This window comes from Varanus komodoensis, unplaced genomic scaffold, assembly GCF_004798865.1.
Source record: "Varanus komodoensis strain SLA01 unplaced genomic scaffold, ASM479886v1 scaffold10, whole genome shotgun sequence".
Classification (NCBI taxonomy): Eukaryota; Metazoa; Chordata; class Lepidosauria; order Squamata; family Varanidae; genus Varanus; species Varanus komodoensis.
Window position 1 is genome coordinate 30,582,783 of NW_025335269.1, and position 22,394 is coordinate 30,605,176.

The window sequence follows — 22,394 nt, forward strand, 5'->3', positions numbered from 1 at the left end:
GATGGCACACTATCTTGTTTAAAAAGGGTATGGGAGAGACCATCCGCTTTGCAGTTCTTCAAATGCATGAACCTAAAAGCTTTTCAAGTTGTACGCAGCCTCTATGGATTCTTTATTTATAGGACTGTCAGTAATGGAATGTCACAAGTTATGAAGTAGCCTTTCTTCTAAGCTAACATAAGTGCTGGGGACAGATACTGTTTGTTTCTTTCCCAGAATCTCCTTGCTGTTATGCAAATAAGAATAACCTTCAGTTGATGATGGAAACCTTGAAGGCCAATTTAAAAGGAAAGTACATTTAAAAGTTTCTCAGAAAAAGCCTGTGGGATTCAGTTCAACTCAAAAGCTAATAAGAGGCACTTAAATTACTTTAGCACAATTTCCGAAGGAGAAAATAAAATTATGAAGAGTATGCCTTAACTTCCCTTCTAAACATCTTTACCTCTCCTTCTCACAGTAGGCAAGTCTCTGGATCTTGGATTAGTGGGTAGACTCGTTCTCCCTTTGCTCTAATATGTTGGAACCTGACCACTGAGAAATATAAGTTAATGGTTCACCAGTGCAAACCGCTAGGACTGAGAACAAGCACTTCATGAGAGTGCAGAATGGGAGAGAAGAGTGATCTGCATGTTGTTTCTTGAGACCTGGGAAATAACTGAAAGGCCCATAAACTGTAATATATTCCTCTTATGAATCTATTATGCAGCTGGATGTAATACACTTTGGATAGTTGTGATGGTGGTTCTCTTTTGGGATTTATTTTTTCCCTTGTTTTCTGCCAGGAAGTTCACTAAAACTAAAACCAGCTCTGGAATCCATAAATTAATATTGGCATCTGCTCAGAACAGATTATATTAGATAATTGAGTCTTCGTGACTGCAGTAGAAATAGATTTGTAATATGCTTCTTGACTGTGAGAAGAAAGGGAAAAAAGGTAACAGATGAACAGTGGGAAGTGACAGATAAAGAAACGTTAAAAAACTAAAAAGTATTTCTGTTAACACATAGAGCTGCATGAAAATCTTCACTAGAATCTTAGCCCTATGTAAAGGCTTGATTTAGTTTAAAATCAATGAGTTTCTTCCCCTTCACGAACCATCTAAACACACTCTCTCTCTAGGTTATTCACCTAAGTCAAATTTCAGTGTATCGCAAGGCAGTAAATAGTCCCAAATCAAATCCATGTGTGGTGTTAGAAGGGCACATAGGTCTGCTTCTTTGTATCAATTTTCATTAGAAAAACTATGCATTTTTTAAATCCTCAGCATTCCACATATGCTGGGTTGAGTGGGCAATGGAAAAAGCAAGTGAACAGCAAATATCAGTAGATTTCTTGGGTTATTTTATGTCCTTACAGTTATTTGGTTACAGGAAGAAAATGGTAAATGTTAAGCTTCTGAAATTTATGTGAAACTGCAATTAGTACTGTGCAATTGTTGAATGTTCTAGAACATGGGTCCTCAAACTACGGCCCGTGGGACGGATCCGGCCCGTCACGGCCATCCATCCAGCCCGCGCCGCCGTTTGCCGCCCTTGCGCGCGCTTGCTGTGCGGGCAGGGAGGTGGTGGCTCGCTCGCTTGCTCGGAGATGCAGCGTGGGCAGGGAGGTGGTGGCTCGCTTGCTTGGAGATGGTTTTGGACTCGCTGGGAGATATCTGAGTAAGCAAGCCACCGCCGTGCATTCCTGATGCCGCCTCGTGCGCGCCCGATGGCACCTCACCGGCCCACGCCCCCAAGAACCCCCACGTCACCGGCCCGTGACGGTCACCGCAGCCTTTCAACTGGCTCCCTATTCAAAAAGTTTGAGGACCCCTGTTCTAGAAGGACTAGATTGCTGTCTCCTTCTTTGTAAGTTCGTTAATGAAAAGTGAATCTAGAGTGTGATTTTACGCCACAGGTAGAAGGAATTAATTAACAGTAAACAAAAATTCCTGAAATATGGCTTGAATATTTTCTAGCTTCTCCGTTTCTAACAAGAATTGAATTGCAAAATATTTTTTCTCTACTTGAACTTTTTGAAAATTAAAACTTTTGTTTAGATGACAGTGATTGAGATTTCTGTTTCTGTGTGTTGTTAATGACATTCCATACAACTAAAATTATGTTTTCATAAACTTTTGCATATATAACATATTTCCAAAACTCAAAACATTTCTATTTTTAGGTAGGCTTAAAATGTGGATATAGGTGCAATCTTATATACACATTCCTGGAAATAAGCCCTATTGAAACTCAAAGGAGCTTACCTATATATAGACTTGCAAAAGATTGTGGTGTTAATTTTTATTCGCATGCTGCTATTAAAGTCTGAGAGAAGGCTTATTTTGAAAGTCACTGCCTATTTTGTAGATAAGAGCTGGAAATCTGACTTTTGAGGTTATCACTCTTTCACTGGAATCACTGTCCTATTGCATTTCAGAAGTTCAATGTTTGCAGTCACTGCAACATGGGAAAACTGAATAATTGAATAAGAACCAGCACTATTTCAGGTTGTCATGGTCTCTTGAGATGAGATTCAGGACAGGAAAAGGAACAATTGCACATAGTACTTAGTTAAAGTACAGTATTCACTACCATAAGATAGAGCAATAGCCACTTACTTGGAGAACTTTAAAAGGAATTAGAAGAATTCATGGAGGATAAGGCCATCAGTGGATTCTATGTATTACTTCTGGTATTGGAGGCAGTATACTGTTGTATACCAGTTGCTGGGAAGAGGGAGTGCAAAGAGATTGCTGTTGCATTCTTTTCCTGCTTGTTGGCTTCCCCTCCACTGGCAGCTAGGTGTCCCCTGTTTGAACAGAATATTGGACTAGACAGGCATTTGTTCTGATTCCTATGATCTCGTAAGTTGCTTAGATCTCCTTATTGTGTGTGTGTGTGAAATTTGATACAGGAGTTTTGGAAAAGATCATGCGTAAGGGTATCATTTTGCTCTTTATGCTTTATGCTTTTCTCTGTGTGGCGTAAAGTTGTTTCTGACTCATGAAGCCCTTATGAATGAGTGTTCTCCAAAATGTTGTGTCCTTGAAATCCCTGCTCAGCCCTTGTAACCTCAAGGCTGTGGCTTCCTTTATGGAGTTAATCCAGCTTTTATTTGGGGTCCTCCGCTTTTCTTTTCCTTGGACTTTCCCTAGAATTGTTGCCTTCTCCAATGAGTTTTGCCTTTTCATGATGTGCCTGAAGGACAGCCTCAATTTTGTCATTTTTGATCAAACAACGTTCTCCCTTGAATCTCACCTTATTAATAATTCACCCATCCTCAGGATAGTTCAGTGCATCATGTGTGGTAGGTATTTTTAAAATTCTTATTTAAAAAAAATAAGGTTCAAATTGTCTGAGATGCATTGATTGACCCACAGTCACCTGATAAATGTAATCACAGTGTGAGAATACAGGCGTCACATTAACCACACTGCTTTTATGACTCTGATTATTCTGTGCATCTTGTGTTTATGCTGTGGCGACGCTCAGTTCATCTAGCTGCTTAGTATAATAAATGTATTGCTTTTCCTTTACATATTGCAATTAGAGTTATAACAGTTGGCATGATATTGGGAGTCATAATTTAAAATACATAATCTATTGCGTCTATGAGTTTATTTTTATCAGTGCTTTAGTGGTAAACAAAACTTTCCTTTCTGATTTTCGGCTACATTTGTTTCGTAGGAGGTCCCATAAAAGTTTTCATGCAAGTAAATAGAAAACTTTAGCTTCAATGTCCTTTGTATGTACCCGTTTTCAACACTGAGAGAAATACATTTGCACAGTAGTAGAACCATGGTACTATGCCTAAGTTTTAGAAGGGTGTAGCTTATATGCAGAACAGCATCAGAATTTCCCAGAACAAATCAGCAAATTTTGAGATGCAACCCATCTCGCACTGATTGATTTTTAACATTAGCAGGTGAGATACTTAGCACTCTTTTTACCACAGTTAATTATAAGATTAGCTATTGCCCAAACCTACCAGGGCCTTTTTGACCTCAGCTGAGGTTTCCCAATGACATGATGGGCTTTTGCTGAGAATACCTTGATTACTGTGCCTATGCTGGGACACACACAGATGTCCTGCCTGTGCTGTTGTTTGAGTATCAAGGTCTACTAAATTGGTTTGAATGTCTTGCATTGAAGTATATTTCTGGGAAATCTTGGCTCTGAATCCAGGAGAAATTTCAGTATTAAAAAAATAAAATACCCTAATGCAGAAGTTGTGGCAAAAAAAGAGGGTTTGCTCGCTATTCTAAGCTTATCCTTGTACATACAGTTGTGCTGTGCTTGCCTTTGCTTTGGATGAATTCTGTTAAGTAATGCTATTTTTAGTTTGGACTGGCTTTAGGCTTTTACAAAAAAGGGAGAGAGGAAGTGAACAGTGAAATCACTTTAATAACATATTTCCTGCTTGAAGTGTTTTTATCTATGAGGCCTAGAGAGAGGACATGTCATTTCCTGGATTACTTTTCTGTAGTATAGATCACCTACTCTACTATATAATCCCTTGACCCCCATACATTCATCAGGGTGCATAACTTAGTACAGAAGTGGGCCATAATCCTGAAAACTTTTGCTTACGCATTGTGTGCTAAATCTGTGATCTTAGGCAGTTTCTTAAACGTATTTGCTGGGCTTAAAATTGAAACTTAGTGGGACTTGGTTCAGAATAAACATGTTTAGAATTTTATTTATTTGTTTTATTTAACTTTTTTATAAGCTGTCCCAATACAAAAAGTCTCTGGAGAGCTTACAAAAAACAAACAAAAACAAAGCAACCACAACAGCAACACACAATATAAATGGGGATGTTTATATTTCTAGTTGGAGCAGTAAAATGGCTAGAACAGTATTTCTCAAATGTTTTTTGAAGTGGGATCTCCCAGTAAACTAATTTACATTTGGAGTTCTGCTCCCGCCTCACAAAAGAAGAAATGTGAATATCAAATCTATAGTTAACAGTAAACACTTACTATATTTTTCATTTTAGTGTTAATATAGGCATATATATAACCAGTATGTATTTGGAAAGCTTCGGGGGAGCTCTGTTTCTTAAAGGGGCCACACAACAGTATTGATGATCTGTTGGCCTTGCGAAAGGAGAGAGAAGCCTCAGGAAATGAAAGAAAAAGCCATTTATGTGTTCCACAGTTTTAGAGGCACTGGGCAAAAGTAATTCTTAAAATTCTAAGGAATTTAATGCAGAAATACAAATATCATAAATCTTCATGTTGCTGCTGATTTCTACACATTGCTGTTGTTATTCTAAGTGCTTTATAATTCATTCATCTGAATGACTATTATAGTTAAAAGGTTTGCATCCTGACTTTCAAAAAGAAACTCAAAGCACTTTACAACAAAATACACAAAGTAAAACCAAATCTATAAAGTGCATTAACAAGTATCAGAAAATGCAGACAAAATTCAAAACCAGCAGAATACAAAGGAAGAGAGCCTTAATGTATCTATTATAAGGAAATAAGTTTTTTTTAAGCTGAAAGACACTTTCCTAAAGAAACAGGCTTTCCTCTAATGACTAAAACCATAAAGTGTAGGAATTTGTGAATTTCAGCTGGGCTGACATACTGCAGAATGGTGCTACTATTGGAAAGGGCATACTTATTACTGCCTCCTGTGATTCAAATGGCCAAAAAATCTGATGCAGAGCCTCAGGGTTAACAGAGCATGTGGGTAAGAATATGACCCATTAAAGTACACAGATCTTGGGCCATTTGGAACTTAAAAGGTTAAAACCAGACCTTGACCTGGCAGTAGAAATGAACTGGCAACTAGTTAGAAAAAATAGGTATTGCAGTTTAAGTGCAAACATAATACATCTGATAACTGTGGGTGAGACAAAGCTGGAAAAACTACTGGCTATTTATAGATCTCCATCTCCTTTAAATCTTGGTTTTTAATGGGCTTGCTTAACACTATTTCCCTCAAACCTGAACTTGTTTTGTTTCTGAGCGTGTTTTAAAGCTTAGACCTGTGCACAAATCATGCCAGAGCCATGTGGTTCTCAGGTGCTTATTTGTGCAAGTTTCATTAGCAGTTTAAAAATGTGCAAATCAGTCTGTCTGAGAGGCAGAAGTCCAAGAGCTGGCTTGACTTGCACCACAGTGAGTTGGCATCAGCAGCAAAGCTCACGAACCAGCTCCCAGGGTCAGCTGAATCTCAAAAGTCCATGAAATGTCACCCCTGTATCAGATACTAGCTACTGGCCAATTTTATTCTACTGTATTTCATGTGACTGTCAAGTATGGTTCTCAAGTGCTAATGTTGAAAACAAGAGTACATCATCACCATGTTTAGTCCCCTGGCTAGCCTGTGAGGCAGGGTGAATCCCTGCACAGGTGGCAGATGTAGAAGCAGCAGGTCATTGCTCTCCTGTTGGGAGGGCCCTGTAGGTGGTGCTATTCTTTGCCCACTGTAACAAAGGGCATAGCGGGAGAGGAGCAAGCGGAGCATCCTGGAGGAGCAGCCGTCTTCCCACTCATCTCTCCCACTGAGCTTTCTCACAAAGCAAGAGATTGGGTAGGTGGGCTCTCTAGAGGGGCTGCGCTCCTGGTTTCTTACTTTGGGGGAGGGTTCAGAAGAAGAGGTGGAGCTGGTAGGCTCTCTAGGAAGGCTATGCAGTCTCTTGCTGTCAGAGCATTCCCCCAAACAAGAGATTAGGCTGGTGAGCCAACTATCAGGTGAGCCAATGTACCTTTCCAGAGATAGGACCTGCCCAGTCCCTGATTCATGGGACTCACCAGAATGAGAGGTTGGATGTGTGGGTGGCCTCTGTGGAGTGCGCCTGTGCAGGCATTTCAAGGGCCAGCTCACAATACTGTGCTTTGAGGAAGTACCCCTCAAAGCATGGCCTTCTTGCCCAGGTGCTTTTCTGCAGGGACTGCTCATTTCTTCTCTTATCAGTGGTTGGGGGGAGGAGGAGTATTCCTTCCTGCCTCAAGCAGCAGGATGTCAGCTGCCACTGTTGATTTGCCAAGTTGTTTTTCACTCATAAGTTGTTTCAGTAAAGTCTTCATGCATTGTAGCAATTAAACTGTAAGTGCATTTTAATCTATTAGTGGAACAACATCTATTAGTGGAATGTATTTTCCCTCCTCCATGGCTCCCCAGCGGGTTAGCTGACCTGTGGAGCATATTTAGGATTGTACTGGGGAGGAGTAGAAGGGTAAGTTTTATTGTAAGGGGAAGTCCATTTATGCAACAGTAGTTATTACCCCTGCATAGGACTACATTGTTAACCGCATTCCTTTCTTGTGCATAAGGAACACCTTAGCATAGCTGCAAAGGTACAAAATAATATTCCCTCAGTTGCATCTTCTGGCATCTGCCATCCAGCTAGAATGAAACTGCTGCTGTGCCGTGCTTCCAATTCCTAATTGAAACAAGCCATCCAGAAGGCTCCTGTCATGTGTGCTCTCCATACTAACGTGGCTGCACGTGCAACAGCAGGTGGGAACTCACCCTCACATAGTGAGGATGAGGTTGTTGTGGAATCTCAGCATGTCCAAGCAGGAGACTTAAGTCAGGGAATGACTGAAAAGATAGGGAGGGATCGGCAGTTCTGGTTGAGGAGACCCCGGGTAAATGAAGAGATACAAGAAGAGGAAGAAGGCTTGACAGTTTGGGCTGGTGGGATCCCCAGTCTACCAATCTGTAAGGAGGAGCTGGAGGCTGGATATGTCTCACAGTAAGGAAGTGGGGTTAGAAAGCTCAATAGTTTGTTGGGCATAGAAATTCCTCCTCTTGAAGAGGTGGCACTGGTCACTAAGCAGCAGCACTGGTGAGAGGTTCCACTGGTTGAAAAACGGAAAATGCAGACAAGCACAATTTCGTAATGCCCTGCCTTTTGGCGTGAGATGTCAAAGGGGTTATAAACATGCAAAGGAATGATTGATGTTCAAGAGGATTCAGTGGTTCACTCTGGGTGAGCTCAGAGGCTTGTACCAGTAAAGTCTGCTGGAAAAAAGAGTTCCAGGGTGTTTACTCAGGAGGAGGATCCCAGCTCATGACAGCTCCCATAGTTACTGCAATTGAAAACTGTTGAAAAAGTATCAACAGGGTTGCACACCCCTTGTTTCTTGCCTGGCAAAGATCATCCCACAAGGTCTTTTTCCAAACCAGACTGGGAGTCCAATTGAAATGAGTCTAGATAATCACTTTAGTTTGAGATTGCCAGGATTTTATAGGCAACCACCCCCTGAAACACCTTGTCTAGGAAGTGCATATTGGCTACTGGTTTGTAGTTGTTAGCATCATGCAAGTCCAGGTTAATAACTGACTCTTTTAAAGATGCCAGCACTACTCACTCTCAGCAAAGAATTTACAGCCTCCTGGAACAAGTGGATAATCCCTCCCTATTAAATGTAATAAGTCATGTAGCACAAGTGTGAAGCACATAGGGGATTGACTGATCTTGACCAAACACTTTGTCCACCTCTTCAAGCCTCAGCAACTGAAATTCTTCCAAAAAAACTGAACAAGACACTGCTCTGGCCACCTCTGATGAAAATCCATTAATTGTGGTGTCCAGTTCATGATGGAATTCAGATTTTTATCTTGAAAATGCCAATCAAACTTGTCACAGTTTGTTTCTGAGAGTTCCACATTTTCTCTCTCCGTCCCTAATTGGAATAGGCCATGAACCACCTGGAAAAGCTCTACTAGACCACACTTAGAAGATGGAAAAGAACTTCTTCAATGCCATGGAATAGGCTCAGTAATGAGCTGTAACCTGTATTCAGTCAGACTGAATGAGTTTTCCTCCTCTTGCTTCCCAACTGTCTTCCTTCGTGCTTCTTCAGAGTGTGATAGAGGCGGGCGGGGGTGGCAGGGGAGACTGGGTGAAATTCTGTCAGCTGCCTGAGTCATCTCTGCATTCCGCAGAATGACCTGGGCTTCAGCGACAGCACTAGCTCTGCCAGCAGAAAAATTTCCCAAAACTCTTGAATCCGTTTGAGTCTATTTTGGGCAGACCATTTTGGTAGGTCCATCATTTTCCTCTGAGGGGGCAGGACATTGAGAAGCTAAACAGCAGTAGAATGGTTACCTAGGAAGTTGTTGACCATGACAGTGTAATGTTGATTTCCACACTTTCAGATCACCATCTTCCTGTGCAGTCAAGAAAGCATTATGATGTGTGTTATTTGTATAAAATATGAGAAGACACTTTTGCCCTGAGGGGCTTATATTAACAATCTTTATTGTGTGTTAATTCATGTAATATATGCAGTCCTCTTTGTAGTTTGCATTTAGCATTACAAGATAGCTGTTTACAAGATAGCTAGTTGTGGAATGGGACAAATATTTGTAAAAAGTATAATTAAAATTCATTTTTATTGACATGTTTTTTTCTAGGATAGTTTGAATTCCTTAGTTCTTGATCTGGACTATCCGGCTCTGAGGAAGAACAAGAACATAGACAACTTCTTAAACAGATGTAAGTTTCCCTTGTAGCTGCTATGACTAATTTTTATGTGCCCATCTGAACAGGCTTGGCCCTGTCACCCTTTTGAAAGTAGATTCTGTCAACAGCAATTTAATATTTTAATATTCTAACAACATTAGATTATGTATATAGGACTAGACTTTAAAATTCAAATGAATTATTTTCCTGCTGGAGATAAAATTTGGAGCATTGCAGATTATCTCACATAGTTATGAGGAAGACCTGATGTTTCAAGATGCTAAATATATTTTAAAGTCCAAACATTATTTTATTAAGAGACTTGGTCTTCAAATCTAAACATGTTTCCTTATTTCAGAGATCAGTAAGAACTAACTGCTTGATTTAGATTTTGTTTCTTTTTTTAACCTGGGGATGATTATCCCCAATATTTTGTTATCTGTTTTGTGTCATAATTATTTTTCTTTGGAATATTAGAGTTGCATGTAAGATTTCAATTAAAATGGTTCTGTTGTCAATTTTAAGTAAATTGGTTCCTTACGAATAATGCAGTAGTAACACATACTTTAATACATGCAATGTAAGTGCTCTGTGCTGTTCGGCTGTATTGTGCAGTATCCAGTCTTGCGGCTTTGCTTGCACAATTAGAATGCTAGTATAAGTGACCTCTAGTGCTATGCAAATAGTGGAATCAGGCATGAAAAGTTTTCTGCTTATGCTAGCACTGCAGCAGTTGAGTATAACCAATGAGTATTAGTGCTTTTATTTCCTTGTGTGTTGTAATAACTTTCTTTAAAATCATTTAGATGAGAAAGTTGTGGAAAAAATTCGTGCTCTACAGATGAAAGCAGAAGACTACGATGTTGTTAAAGTGATTGGAAGAGGTGCATTTGGTGAAGTACAGCTGGTAAGAATTTATTGCCATTAAATTTGCATTCAACATGTTTCAGAATAATCATGACTTTAACTTCTTATTAAATGCTTCTAGTAAAACTGGGGTCAAGTTAGTGCTTACTGAACAGAGAATTTACAATTATGTTTTGTTGAGCTGCAGGTGCTACATAGCATGGCATATGGTTTTCTGTGCAGATTTTGGTTTCTGGAGATTCTTTGTCCTTTTTGGGTGGCTTCTAGTTGTCAAATGGCTGAGTTTTTATTACCTGTTTAGAAGCATTGGTAGTTGGTACCTTTGAAGGTGGTGGTGCTCAAAATTGTTCAAACATGACAAGAGGGTTTAAATAATAGATTCAATTTGCCTAAAGGTCAAATTTCTCTCCCCCACTTCCTGTGTGTTTGTGCATGTCTGTCTAAGGGATTTTTTTTTAGTCTGACTTTAGGCCCTGTCTCCTGGAAGAATCCTTGCTATTACCCCTGGTCTCTGATAAAAAAAAATGGGGATTCCTTTACACACTGTTCTTTCCCAGCTGGAGATAATATGGGGATATCTTTCTCCATGGGCCCAGAGCTTGTCCTAACCCTAAAACATAGACAGCTGCCTATCTGCCTAACTGATAGCTCTCCAGAGTTTCAGATACCAGCCTTTTCAGCTCTACCTGGAGATTCCAGGAAATGAACATGGTACTTTTTGCATGCAAAGTATGTGCCCTGCCACTAAACATCCTTTCTTGTATATTGAACTGCTTATCTTTTCAGTGGAGCAATTGAGTGTGCGCTAGGCTTGAACTTCACATAGGTAAACCTTTTAGAAGTGGGCCATGAAAACACCATTTTGCTTTAGTGTAATACATAAATGAATAAATAATACATACAAGAAGTGCATTATACTGTTTACGTGGAAGTAAAAGTGGGGCTCACTTCTGAGTAGATATGCATTGGGGAGGAATTCTTCCAAAATGTGGTTGTATCTATTTTAAATTATATTGATTTATTCACAAGGTGCAGCCCTTGTACTCTTCTTTCCCTTGCTTGAAGCATGGTAAAAATACCTTGTGCTTGTGCAGTGATGCAGTGCCTAACCAGTGTGCACTGTACAATGCCGGTCTTCAGTTAAGCAAATGAGGACATGTATCTGCAGGAGATCCATTTTTAAATCAATTGAATAATAGAATACTTTTTCAGGGTTACATTAGGAATATTTAATCCACTTGTTCCTAATTTTGAAAGTATTTTATCTTTACTATATTGAAAAAGAAAAGTTTTCAACAGTTTATATTGATCGATATGTAAAAGGCACTTGAACCAGATTAGCAGTTATTGCCATCCATCTAGAATATCGATTCTGGAGGTTTCTGCAATTTAACAATGATTCACAGTACTTAACATTACCAGACTCTAATCTGATTTGGCTAAAGTAGCTTGAGCAAATTTAATTGGTCTGAACTACAGTCAGTTAATATCTTCATGGAGAAGTATTAAAGGTCAATAAAGTTTGTTATATTTATATCCTATGGTTTTTTTCCAAATGCGATAGCCATGTTAGATTGCTTAGGCTGAGAGACATGCCCTGGTTCACATGACATGAGAGCTTACCATAGCTGATTTTTCTTATGCAATATACTGAGTGCCTGGCAGGTGCCATTATTATATCGTGCTAGTGAGGTTCCCAGGGTTATGTAAATACGGGGTGAATGTAACATTCTGTTAGCCTAACGTACCAGTACTTATTCCCTTTCAGGTGTTTATGAAATCAGTAACCTACAAGCTATTTTTTTTTGCAACTGGAAATACCTAATCAGTTTATGAAACATTTTAAAAATTCATTTCTATTGTGAAATGTCAGAAACAACAGTTAATGAAAAGAAGCAAGAGAGATCTTTTTGAAGACAGTATTACAAGCAAGTTTTCAGGCTGGCTAGGTTTGTGATTAATAAGTTATACAAGTACCTCTTTTAATTTTACAGTTTCCAGAGAGCTAATTGCAGTGTATTCTGGTGTTGCTCTGTCCTTCTGCATATGATCCTTTAAAATAAAATAACTCATTCCATAAAATAGCTTGAAACCTGCCTCAGACTCCTGCAAACAAATTGGCAATAAAGATGACTGCTCCCCTAGTTGAATAATAAGAACTGTCAAGTTGAAGTGCAAAAGAGTTGGCTGATGTAGCAGGGTAAGGTCTAAAACCTCTACCTTGCTTCTCGCAGAGTATAGTGCATGGTGATTGCATTTCATATTCTACGCATCCACCATAAATATAAGTTTTTTTCCGCTTCCATTGCCTCCTCACAATGCCGTCCGGCGGAGCTTTTTCGAGTGGTACAAGGCCTGGTTCGCCCGGGTCCTAAGGAAGATCCGATGCCACCCTCAAAGGCCCGCTGTGACGACTTTGCCAGGCATTTCAGGGAGAAAATCGCTCAGATTCGTCACGAGCTGGACTCCACTAATGAATCAGAGGTCTCTGGGGAGACGCCAATGCTACCGTCTGGTCCAAAATTATTGGAGGAATTTCAATTATTGTGGCCCGATGATGTGGACAAGGTGCTTGGACGAGTACGTCCCACCACGTGCCTATTGGATCCTTGCCCGTCTTGGTTAATAAATAACTCCAAGCACGGGATTGGGACCTGGATCTTGGAAGTGGTTAACGCTTCTCTGAGGGAGGGTCGAGTGCCTGCCCCTTTAAAGGAGGCGGTAATACGACCGGTCCTGAAGAAAGCGTCACTGGATCCAGAGATGGCCACTAACTATAGACCTGTGGCCAACATCCCGTTTCTGGGCAAGGTGTTGGAGCGAGTGGTGGCGGGACAACTCCAGGCACTCTTGGATGAAACTGATTATCTGGATCCTTTTCAGTCCGGCTTCACACCCGGGTACAGTACTGAATCTGCCTTGGTCGCGCTGTACGATGACTGGTGCAGGGAGAAGGACAGGGGGAGTGCATCCCTGTTGGTTCTTCTGGACCTCTCAGCGGCTTTCGATACCATCGACCATGGTATCCTTCTGGATAGGCTAGCGGGATTGGGGGTTGGAAGCACTGCTTTGCAGTGGTTCCGCTCCTATCTCAACGGTCGATTCCAGAAGGTAGTGCTGGGGGACTATGTCTCTGCGCCATGGCAGCTATGCCATGGAGTACCTCAGGGCTCCATCCTATCCCCTCTGCTATTTAACATCTACATGAAACCGCTGGGAGAGGTCATCAGGAGGTGTGGGCTGCGAAATCATCAATACGCTGATGATACCCAGCTCTACCTCTCGTTTTCCACTAATCCAGGTGAGGCAGTGGCTGTGCTGAACCGGTGCTTGGCCGAGGTAATGGAATGGATGAGGGCCAACAAACTGAAACTCAATCCAGACAAGACAGAGGTCCTGTTGGTTGGCGGATCGGGCTTCGGAGAGGGTGGATTTGACCTGGTCCTGAATGGTGCAACACTCCCTCTTAGGGACAAGGTCCGCAGCTTGGGAGTACTCCTTGACCCGGAGCTTTCTTTGGAAGCTCAGGTGACAGTGGTGGCAAGGAGCGCCTTCCTTCAGCTTCAGCTGATTAATCAGCTGCGCCCCTACCTGGAGTACGACTGCCTGGCGACGGTGACACACGCGCTGGTGACTTTCCGCCTAGACTTCTGTAACTCACTTTACTTGGGGCTTCCCCTGAAGATGGTCCGAACACTTCAATTGGTGCAAAATAGAGCTGCCAGGTTGCTGACGGGGACGGGGCGTTATGCTCACATGACTCCAGTCCTCCGTCAGCTTCACTGGCTTCCCATTGAAGCCCGGGCCCAATTCAAGGTGTTGGTTATGACCTATAAAGCCCTAAACGGCTTGGGTCCTGGCTACCTGAACGAGCGCTTACGTCCGTGTATGCCCAACCGCCCCTTGAGATCTGCGGGAGAGTCCCTTCTCCGGGAACCCTCCATGAAAGAAATTAGGAGAGTAAGTACTCGGAGGAGGGCTTTCTCTGCGGTGGCACCCAACCTATGGAATTCACTCCCCAAAGAGGTCCGCCTGGCACTGTCGTTACTGGTTTTTCGGTGCCAGGTAAAGACCTTTTTATTTAAACATCATTTTAATTGTTAAAATATATGATCTGGCCAGGGCAACTTCTTCTTCCTTCTCTTTCCTCCTCCTATATTCTTTATTTACTTATTTTATACTGTTAATTTTAATTTTATATTATTGTATCTCAGTGTATTTTTTGTATTTTTGTATTTATTGGTAATTTATTATGTTCTATTGTATTTCAATGTATCTTATTGTGTTGTAAGCCGCCCCGAGGCTTCGGCAAGGGGCGGCATAGAAATGTTATTATAATAATAATAATAATAATAATAATAATAATAATAATAATAATAATAAAATAAAGTTGGCCTGTTCTTGGCAAAGGGAATGTAGAAGGGGAAGACCGAGTTTGAGGAATACTACTACTTTATGTGTGCATGTCACCAGCTCATTTTTTCCTGCATTCTCATACTGATTACAGAATAGTAGTTCAATGAACAACTAAATGGAATTAGTACTAAATGAAGTTTAGTAGTTCATTGATTAGATTAGGTGAAAATTTGCCCCAATAAATAAGGTAACAGATTCTTTACACACACAGGCATGTGTGCACACATGTGACTAGTAAAACAAGAACCATAAGGTACATCCAAGAACATAATTTCTTGGATGTACCTTAAAAATCCTCTTTTCACACAGAAGTATCAGTTTAAAAAATGGAGAGCTTATTACAGGATTTGTACCTTTTATTAGTAGTTTGCAAAACAGCTGTAGGAAAGTGCTTTTCTATTGTTTCACTTAAGCTTTCTTCTGGATAAGTAGTATACTCCCAGTATTGCAGTTTAGCCCAAGAGGAGGAGGAGGAGCTGCTGCTGCCTCTATCATCATCGTCATACAGTGGCATTTCAAATAATCAAAACACTTCATATTTATTATCTCAGTAATCACTACAACAGACATCCTCAACTTGGTGCCTTCCAGCTCCTATCATTCTTCACCATTGGCCCTATTGGCTGGGAACTGAAGTCTAAAATACCTGGAGGGACCAAGTTGGGAAGGCTGCTTTACAGCATCTGTGTTAAGTCGACTATTATTCTTATTGTGTTGCAGATGTGGCCTGAGAACAGTGACAACTGATAAAGTGACATTTTGCTCATAGCTCATGCTCTTACTTGCTAGCTCTCCGATGTCTTAACAAAAAAACATGGTCATAGCAAACTAGGCTGCTGCAGTGCAATTAATGTTGTTTCCTTTTTGATTTATCACCGCTCTTTGTTGATAAGCCACTTAGTCAAGTGCCTGAACATTTGATCATACATGTGTATTGAGGCTGCTTCTGGAATGTAATCAATTCCTCTCAAGGGACTGGATTTGGTTTTCCAGAGCAGTTTAATTCTAAGTGTGCTGAAGATCTGCCCTAGTTTAAAGATGGTATCAGTATCTGTTTCTTCTACACGATTATATCAGGAAAATTTTACAATTGTCAAATATGTTTGTGATCTTATAATTTATATTGTTTTAGGAAAGGGAGGATTTGCCTTTTGAAAGATAATATTTTGAGCTGAAATTAACCTTGATTATTTTGTATCTTTACTTGAATCAGTCGCTAGGTCCCTGATCCTATTTTTTAGAAGTGTAGTATCTTTCAATAGATCAGCATAGGGAGAAAAGATTGTACATGAAAGTAATTACTAGGATTGACCAACTAGGTTTTAATAGCCGTTCTTTTTGGTGGAACATCACTTAAAACTCTGGCTTTGCTAATAAAAAAAATGGCATTGGATCTCTTTACTTCTCTGTGCCTACTGGGAAGCTAAATGTTTTGCCTGAGTAAAAGTCATATTTGAATGACAACTTTCTTCTATATTTTCAGAAATGAGAGTCCTTTGCAGCTTTTTGTCCCACAGTGTGGAATACCTGCAACACCTATAAGTTCATTCAGTCTGCATTCTCCATTGCGAGACTGGGCTCAAAGTGCAAACCTTATTGCCACAAAATCTAGTTGACTTTGAACTATTTGTTTCAACCTAATTCCCCCTCCTCTTTCTTTTTTACTTTCTACTCCGATGAAGAATTCTGGAAAGCTTAGAAGGTTGCAAAATCTTTTGTGGCATTTTGTTTGAATCTGATAAATGTATTGCCTGAACTGTGGATTTTGCATTCTTTTGTTATTGATGGAGGTAAATTCACTCTTCTGTATTAGTCTTACTTAGTCACAAAAGTAAAAATTACAAAAGACTTCATTTAAATAATTTTGTAAGATACTGATAAAGAAAGTAACTTTTAAATCTTTCTTTTCATTGACAGGTTCGTCATAAAACAACACAGAAGGCTTATGCCATGAAACTTCTTAGTAAATTTGAAATGCTCAAAAGGTCAGACTCTGCCTTTTTCTGGGAGGAGAGAGATATAATGGCCTTTGCAAACAGTCCATGGGTAGTTCAGGTAAGGACTTTTTTTGAAAATAGCATTTTTATTTACAATATTTAAATAAATAAATAGCATTAATTGACCCTCGGAGGGTGAATTTTGAATAAATGGTGAAACTATAAATCACCAGAGAAGCACTTTATGGGGACATTAATTTATTAATTTCAAGCTACTTAGAAAGACAATAACTTTGTTTTTCATTTTATTTCCTTTGACTTTCTTGAATCACAAGAAAATCCATGCTAGATCAGATACAGGTCCATCCAGTCCAGCACCCTGTTCACACAGGGGCAAACAGGCTGCCCACAGATTCCCTCAAGCCGGATGGATTCAAAAATTCTGCCTGCCCAAGCTCCTTAGCAAGTCATGTATGCAGGCAGACTGCCTCTGATAACAGAGGACACACGTAGCCAGCAAGGGCATAGCCACTGATAACCTTCTACTCTATTAATTTCTCCAGCACCCTTTTAAAGTCATCCAAACTGGTGGCATTCACTACTTCCTGCTGCAGTGAATTTCATAGTTTAGCTATGTACTGTGTAAAGAAGTACTTCCTTTTATCTGTCCTGCATTACCCAGCGATCATGGGATGATCCTGGGTTCTAGTATTGTGGGAGAGAGAAGTGGCTCCCTCACCAGTTTCTCCACATTGTGTGTAATTTCAGTACCTCTGCTCCCCCCTCTGCCTTTTTTCTAAACTAAATAATCTGAGTTGCTGTAGCCATTCCACTTAAGGAAATTGCTGCAACCCTTTGATCATTTCAGTTGCCTCCCCTGCACCTTTCCTAAGTCAATAATTTCCTTTTTCAGATGCAGCAACCAGAACTATACACACTATTCTTGGTGCAATTGCACCAAAGGTTTATAAGGGGGGGGGGGGTATGAGGTTGACAATTCTATTTTCAGTTCCTTTCCTATTTATGCCTAACATCGACTTTTCCATGGAGTTTCCTGTTTCATCCTAAGATGAACTTGCAATGCATGGTTCATTTAGATGTTGATTGTTTGATTTTAAATGTGTATGTGACTGTCAGATGTTCTTGTATGCTGCAGGAACAAAATATGTAATGAATGCTTTAACCTCCCCTCATATATGGGGTGTTGCCTTGTGTACAGTACAATGCACAGGGCTTTCTATACATTTTCAGTGAGTAGTATTTAACAATAATGTGTTACGTAGTGTTTTAGGTAAAGGTTTAAATGCATTTGTTGCAATATAGTATACTCATTAAGGGTAATGTTTCCTATAATAGTATATAGGGCATCCCGACCTGGTGCTCTCCAGATACTTTGGACTGCATTTCCTTCAGGGATAGTCTAAATTTGGAGCATAACTCTAAGCAATTCTGAAAACTAGCTATGCTGACTAGGGATGATGGGAGTTGGAGCCTAACAGTACCTGGAGGGCCACAGCCTTAAGCTTTCCTGGTTTAAGATAGCAGTTCAATGTTCATTTGGTAACACTGAGGTACAAAATTTCTGGAGGGTGCCAGATATAGACCGTTGATCTTTGGTGGAAAAATACAGCAAAAGCTATACCTTTAATTAGGGTAGTTTTTAAAAAGGAAATACTGTGAATATCCTTTAACTAGCACTGTATTTGATTCAGTGCTATGATGGAATTAAAATTAAGTTGTGGTTTGAGGATTCTAGTCCTATTACTTCAGCACAGCCTTTCTCAAACTAATGCATTCCTATATGTTGTACTACAACTTGCAAAGGAATGATGTCAAGAACACAGGCTAATTCCTTGAACTATAACACCAATGTTGCTGTAGAAATTGGTTCTCTTTCACTACACAGAGTGTGATTGGAGCCTTAAGTATAGGCTGTTACAGTTCAGGAAGTGTTATGAAAAAATATGCCTTTGGAATGAGAAACAGTACAATCAGCAGACTACCTTATGATTATTTTCTGATTTCTTTTCAAAACAAACCATGCATACTACAATCAAGGTCAAATTATGTTCTGCTTATAATAAATTTTATGTCCCAGTGATTGAATTAACCCTGCAGTTAGCAGCCATGTTTGCGGAAAGGAGAATTGACCAGCTTTCCAGCATCCTTCCAATAGTGTCTGTGTTTGGTCCTGTCGATAACTTTTTACATGGTAATATTTGTCAACTCCTGGATGAAGTAGCTACTTCAGCAAGAAGGAGGAATCTTATTTTTTAAATTATTATTTGTAAAATTTGTATGCCGTCCATTACTTCCATCTCTGGACGGCTTACAACATTAATCAGAATAAAATAAATTAACTAAATTAATCTTGACTACACTTTCCTTTCTACTGAAATGTTTAGTAGCACATAAGAGATTTACTTCATTGCTGGAATATGAGTAAACTGAACTGTTCTGGTATTCATAAAAACATCTAACCATTACTGCAAAATTGTTCTGAAAAGCATAACGGGAAAATCTGTACTTGGTGCCTCAAATCTACTGTGATTTAACAGATTTTTAAACTGAAAGTTTGTGAAATACTTACAACTCTCAAACCTTCTGGGTGCAGCTTTTTAGTGCCTTTCAAGATGACCGATACCTATACATGGTAATGGAATACATGCCAGGTGGAGATCTTGTCAACCTCATGAGCAATTATGATGTGCCTGAGAAGTGGGCCAAATTCTACACTGCAGAAGTCGTCCTTGCCCTTGATGCAATTCATTCCTTGGGCTTGATACATAGAGATGTAAAACCTGACAACATGCTCTTGGATAAATATGGACACCTGAAACTTGCAGATTTTGGTACTTGTATGAAAATGGACGAAGTAAGTATTTGATTCATTGCCTGTTCCTCTAAAATAACTTGTACAGTATAAAGTAACTCAGAACATTGTTACTGGATGAAATATAAATATTGGTAATAGAGGTTATTTTCAGCCATAGTTAACAGTGTGCCTGGTGTAGAGCAGTCTCCCCCACTCTGCTGTTCTCCATGTGTTTTGGATACGACTTCAAGGATTCCTGGCTGTTGGCCACGCCATGCTGGTTGGAGCTGACAGGAACGAATCAAAAGTATCCAGCGAGGATCCATTTGCGGAAGTCTTAGAGAATTTACTGTAGTGGTTTAGAGAATTTGCTGTGTGAATTTCTGATTCAATTCTTACCTTTACCATAAACTCACTAGTTTACATCAGCCAAGCGGCTATCTTTTGGCCTCAGCTTTCCATCTACATGTTAGACTGGCCATACCAGATGGTTGCTAAGTGTGTTAGATTATTATAAGTGAGGCATACTTGAGAACCTCAGAATGTTGAGCATTGATCAAGTGAAGTGAGGCCTTTGGTTTAAGGCAGAGACAGGCTGGCTTAAGCCCTGCCACTCACTGACACCTGCCAGGCACCATTGCTGCAAATACATCTTTGAGTGCACCTTTCAGGTCGTCTGAACTCAGTTGGAGTGGGGAACAACTCTTGAATAATCCATAGTCTCTTGTTCCATTATCTGAAGGTTATTTACCTCTGAGACAAGCTATGTTGTTTGAAGCTACACCTGAGTGGGTAATTAGGCAAATAGTCCAACACGCACCCCAACTGTTTAAGACAGGCAGTTGGCTACATTGTTCAGGATTCAGTTCTGTGATTCATATTTAAATACCTGGCTTTAACCTTACATCTGCTTTCAAGGAATATGAGAACAATGTAAAATATGCTGTAAGATACTATTTCAATCACCACAGCTATGATTGGTAATGTTTATTATGAGGAAAGGCCTCTGAATTTCTCTTCTTCAGCAGTCGTTATTAGTTTTCAGAATAGTCAAGGAATATTAAATACCACATAGGCATCCCTGTGGTAATGATCCGGAAATCTCCGTTCAGAGTTTCAGAAGTGACTGGCCAGGCACAAGGAATGTTTTCAATGAGGTGTTGGGGGGGGGGGGTGGAATTGGAAAATCCGTATTGTAGTCATTTGATCATGGCCTGTTGTAGTTACTGGACATGGATCTACTTCTGTTCTGGGCTGTCAACAAGGAAAAACAAGTTACATGATTAATCATGTTGGCTTGTAATTGAAGCATATCAAGATAAATTTGTTTCTTTGAAACCATAAACCTTTCCAGCTTTCCCCACACCTCAGTAGTAGCACAAATTACACCTGGGGAATTCTTGGTGTGAGTTAGATGTAAGAGATAACGGCCCACTTTTCCTGAGAGAGGTGCCACTTCAGTCCGAAGTGGCAGCTGGAACTGTTCCAAGCCCCCCAGGGAGCATGGGCTGTTGTGTGGTGTAGAACTGAAATCACCATCACCACCAACAATAACAACATCCCATCTCCCTCCCCCGCCCCCCGCTTACCTTCTTTGGTTCATCTTTTCCACTTTCCACTGTTTGCTTTACCAGTCTTGGCCCATGACCATCTTTTTAATGTAAGAATACATAAGCCAAGCACAGATCAACAACAGCAAACTGGAGAGGAAATTTAACCCAAGATTAATACCTAAAATGGAGCAGGAAATACAAATCCTGTGCCTTTTTAATCTACTACATTAATTTCAAGGTGAAGAACACCTAAAATTCCTGCCAGGGAATTGGAATATTTAGTTAAGCATTAGTATTAGAATTGCAGCAATGGATTGATTAAAGCTGCTAATAGTAGTGGTGAACTAAAATAAAACTTTTGAACATCATAAATTCTGTCTGGTAGAATGGAACATATATATATATATATTGCTATAGATAGCTTGGGTATACTTGAACATGAACTGCTTTCACCTGCAGGTGAGTTTTTTAAAGTGGAACTTAACTTCCAAGTAATTTCCTAAGCATGCTGACAGTGGGGAAGAACTCTGCCTGTAATAGTAAACACAGGCAAATCAAGCGATCAGGGAAGCAGTTGGCCTCAGTGTCCTTAGCCTCTTGCATTAGAGTTTGCTTACTAATGAAAACAATAACTTGGCATCTGTTCACTACTTATAAGTACACCCATAGCATCCCCTAGTGGTCTTCAGATTATTTGCTCGACAAGTAGATCAAATACATCAGTGAAGGATAGTACTCTTACCATTAGAGCAATGTATACTCACTTATTCCAGTGCAGTCACGGTAACTCTAATAGAACAACTCTGGAACAAATATGTTTTCAACTGTAAATGTAATTCTATGCATAATATGCTTCCAGTTTTGACTTTACAGAAATATTAATGTCATTAATATTTAAAACGTAATGTTTCATTCAAAAGAGCAGGGTAAATGTATGGCAAATTTATTACTTCTAGGATTGCTTGTAAAGGAAAATGTTTATAAATCTGTTTCAGTTTATCATCGTGATTACCAAGATGATAAAATTAGAAATGTGACATACTATCAAATAGATTTTGTACACATTTTTCTGACGTACTGCTTGCTTATTTAATTTGTATAAAAGCTGCCTGTAAGCATTATGCTCTCTGGGTGGCCATTACAATAAAAGTACTTGAAGTTTCTTGTAAAAGCTGTGAAGATTTAAGTAATTTCATATTGTCTACTGTTGGATTTTATCATTAAAAAGAAGTTGGGGATCATTCTGTTAACTTGTTTTTGGAGAGCAGCATGCATCCACAAAAGGCTAGGAGGGAAGACTATCTGATGATGCAGCATCAATGTACATATATTGAACCAGGAAGAGATGAATGCAGTTATGGATGACGAATATGGGGATACTTTGTGACTATTGC

The 22,394-nt window shown here is 39.8% G+C and overlaps 1 protein-coding gene across 5 annotated transcripts in view; it reads left to right on the top strand.

Annotated features, from left to right (window-relative positions):
- ROCK2 (Rho associated coiled-coil containing protein kinase 2) overlaps positions 1 to 22,394 on the top strand; it is an 86,774-nt gene that overhangs the window by 18,919 nt on the left and 45,461 nt on the right. For all 5 annotated transcript variants that reach the window (XM_044417994.1, XM_044418031.1, XM_044418004.1 and 2 more), the window contains exons 2-5: positions 9,364 to 9,445; positions 10,219 to 10,319; positions 16,613 to 16,750; positions 19,247 to 19,507. In XM_044417994.1, coding sequence (XP_044273929.1) covers positions 9,364 to 9,445; positions 10,219 to 10,319; positions 16,613 to 16,750; positions 19,247 to 19,507 — 582 coding nt within the window. The remainder of the gene's footprint in view (positions 1 to 9,363; positions 9,446 to 10,218; positions 10,320 to 16,612; positions 16,751 to 19,246; positions 19,508 to 22,394) is intronic.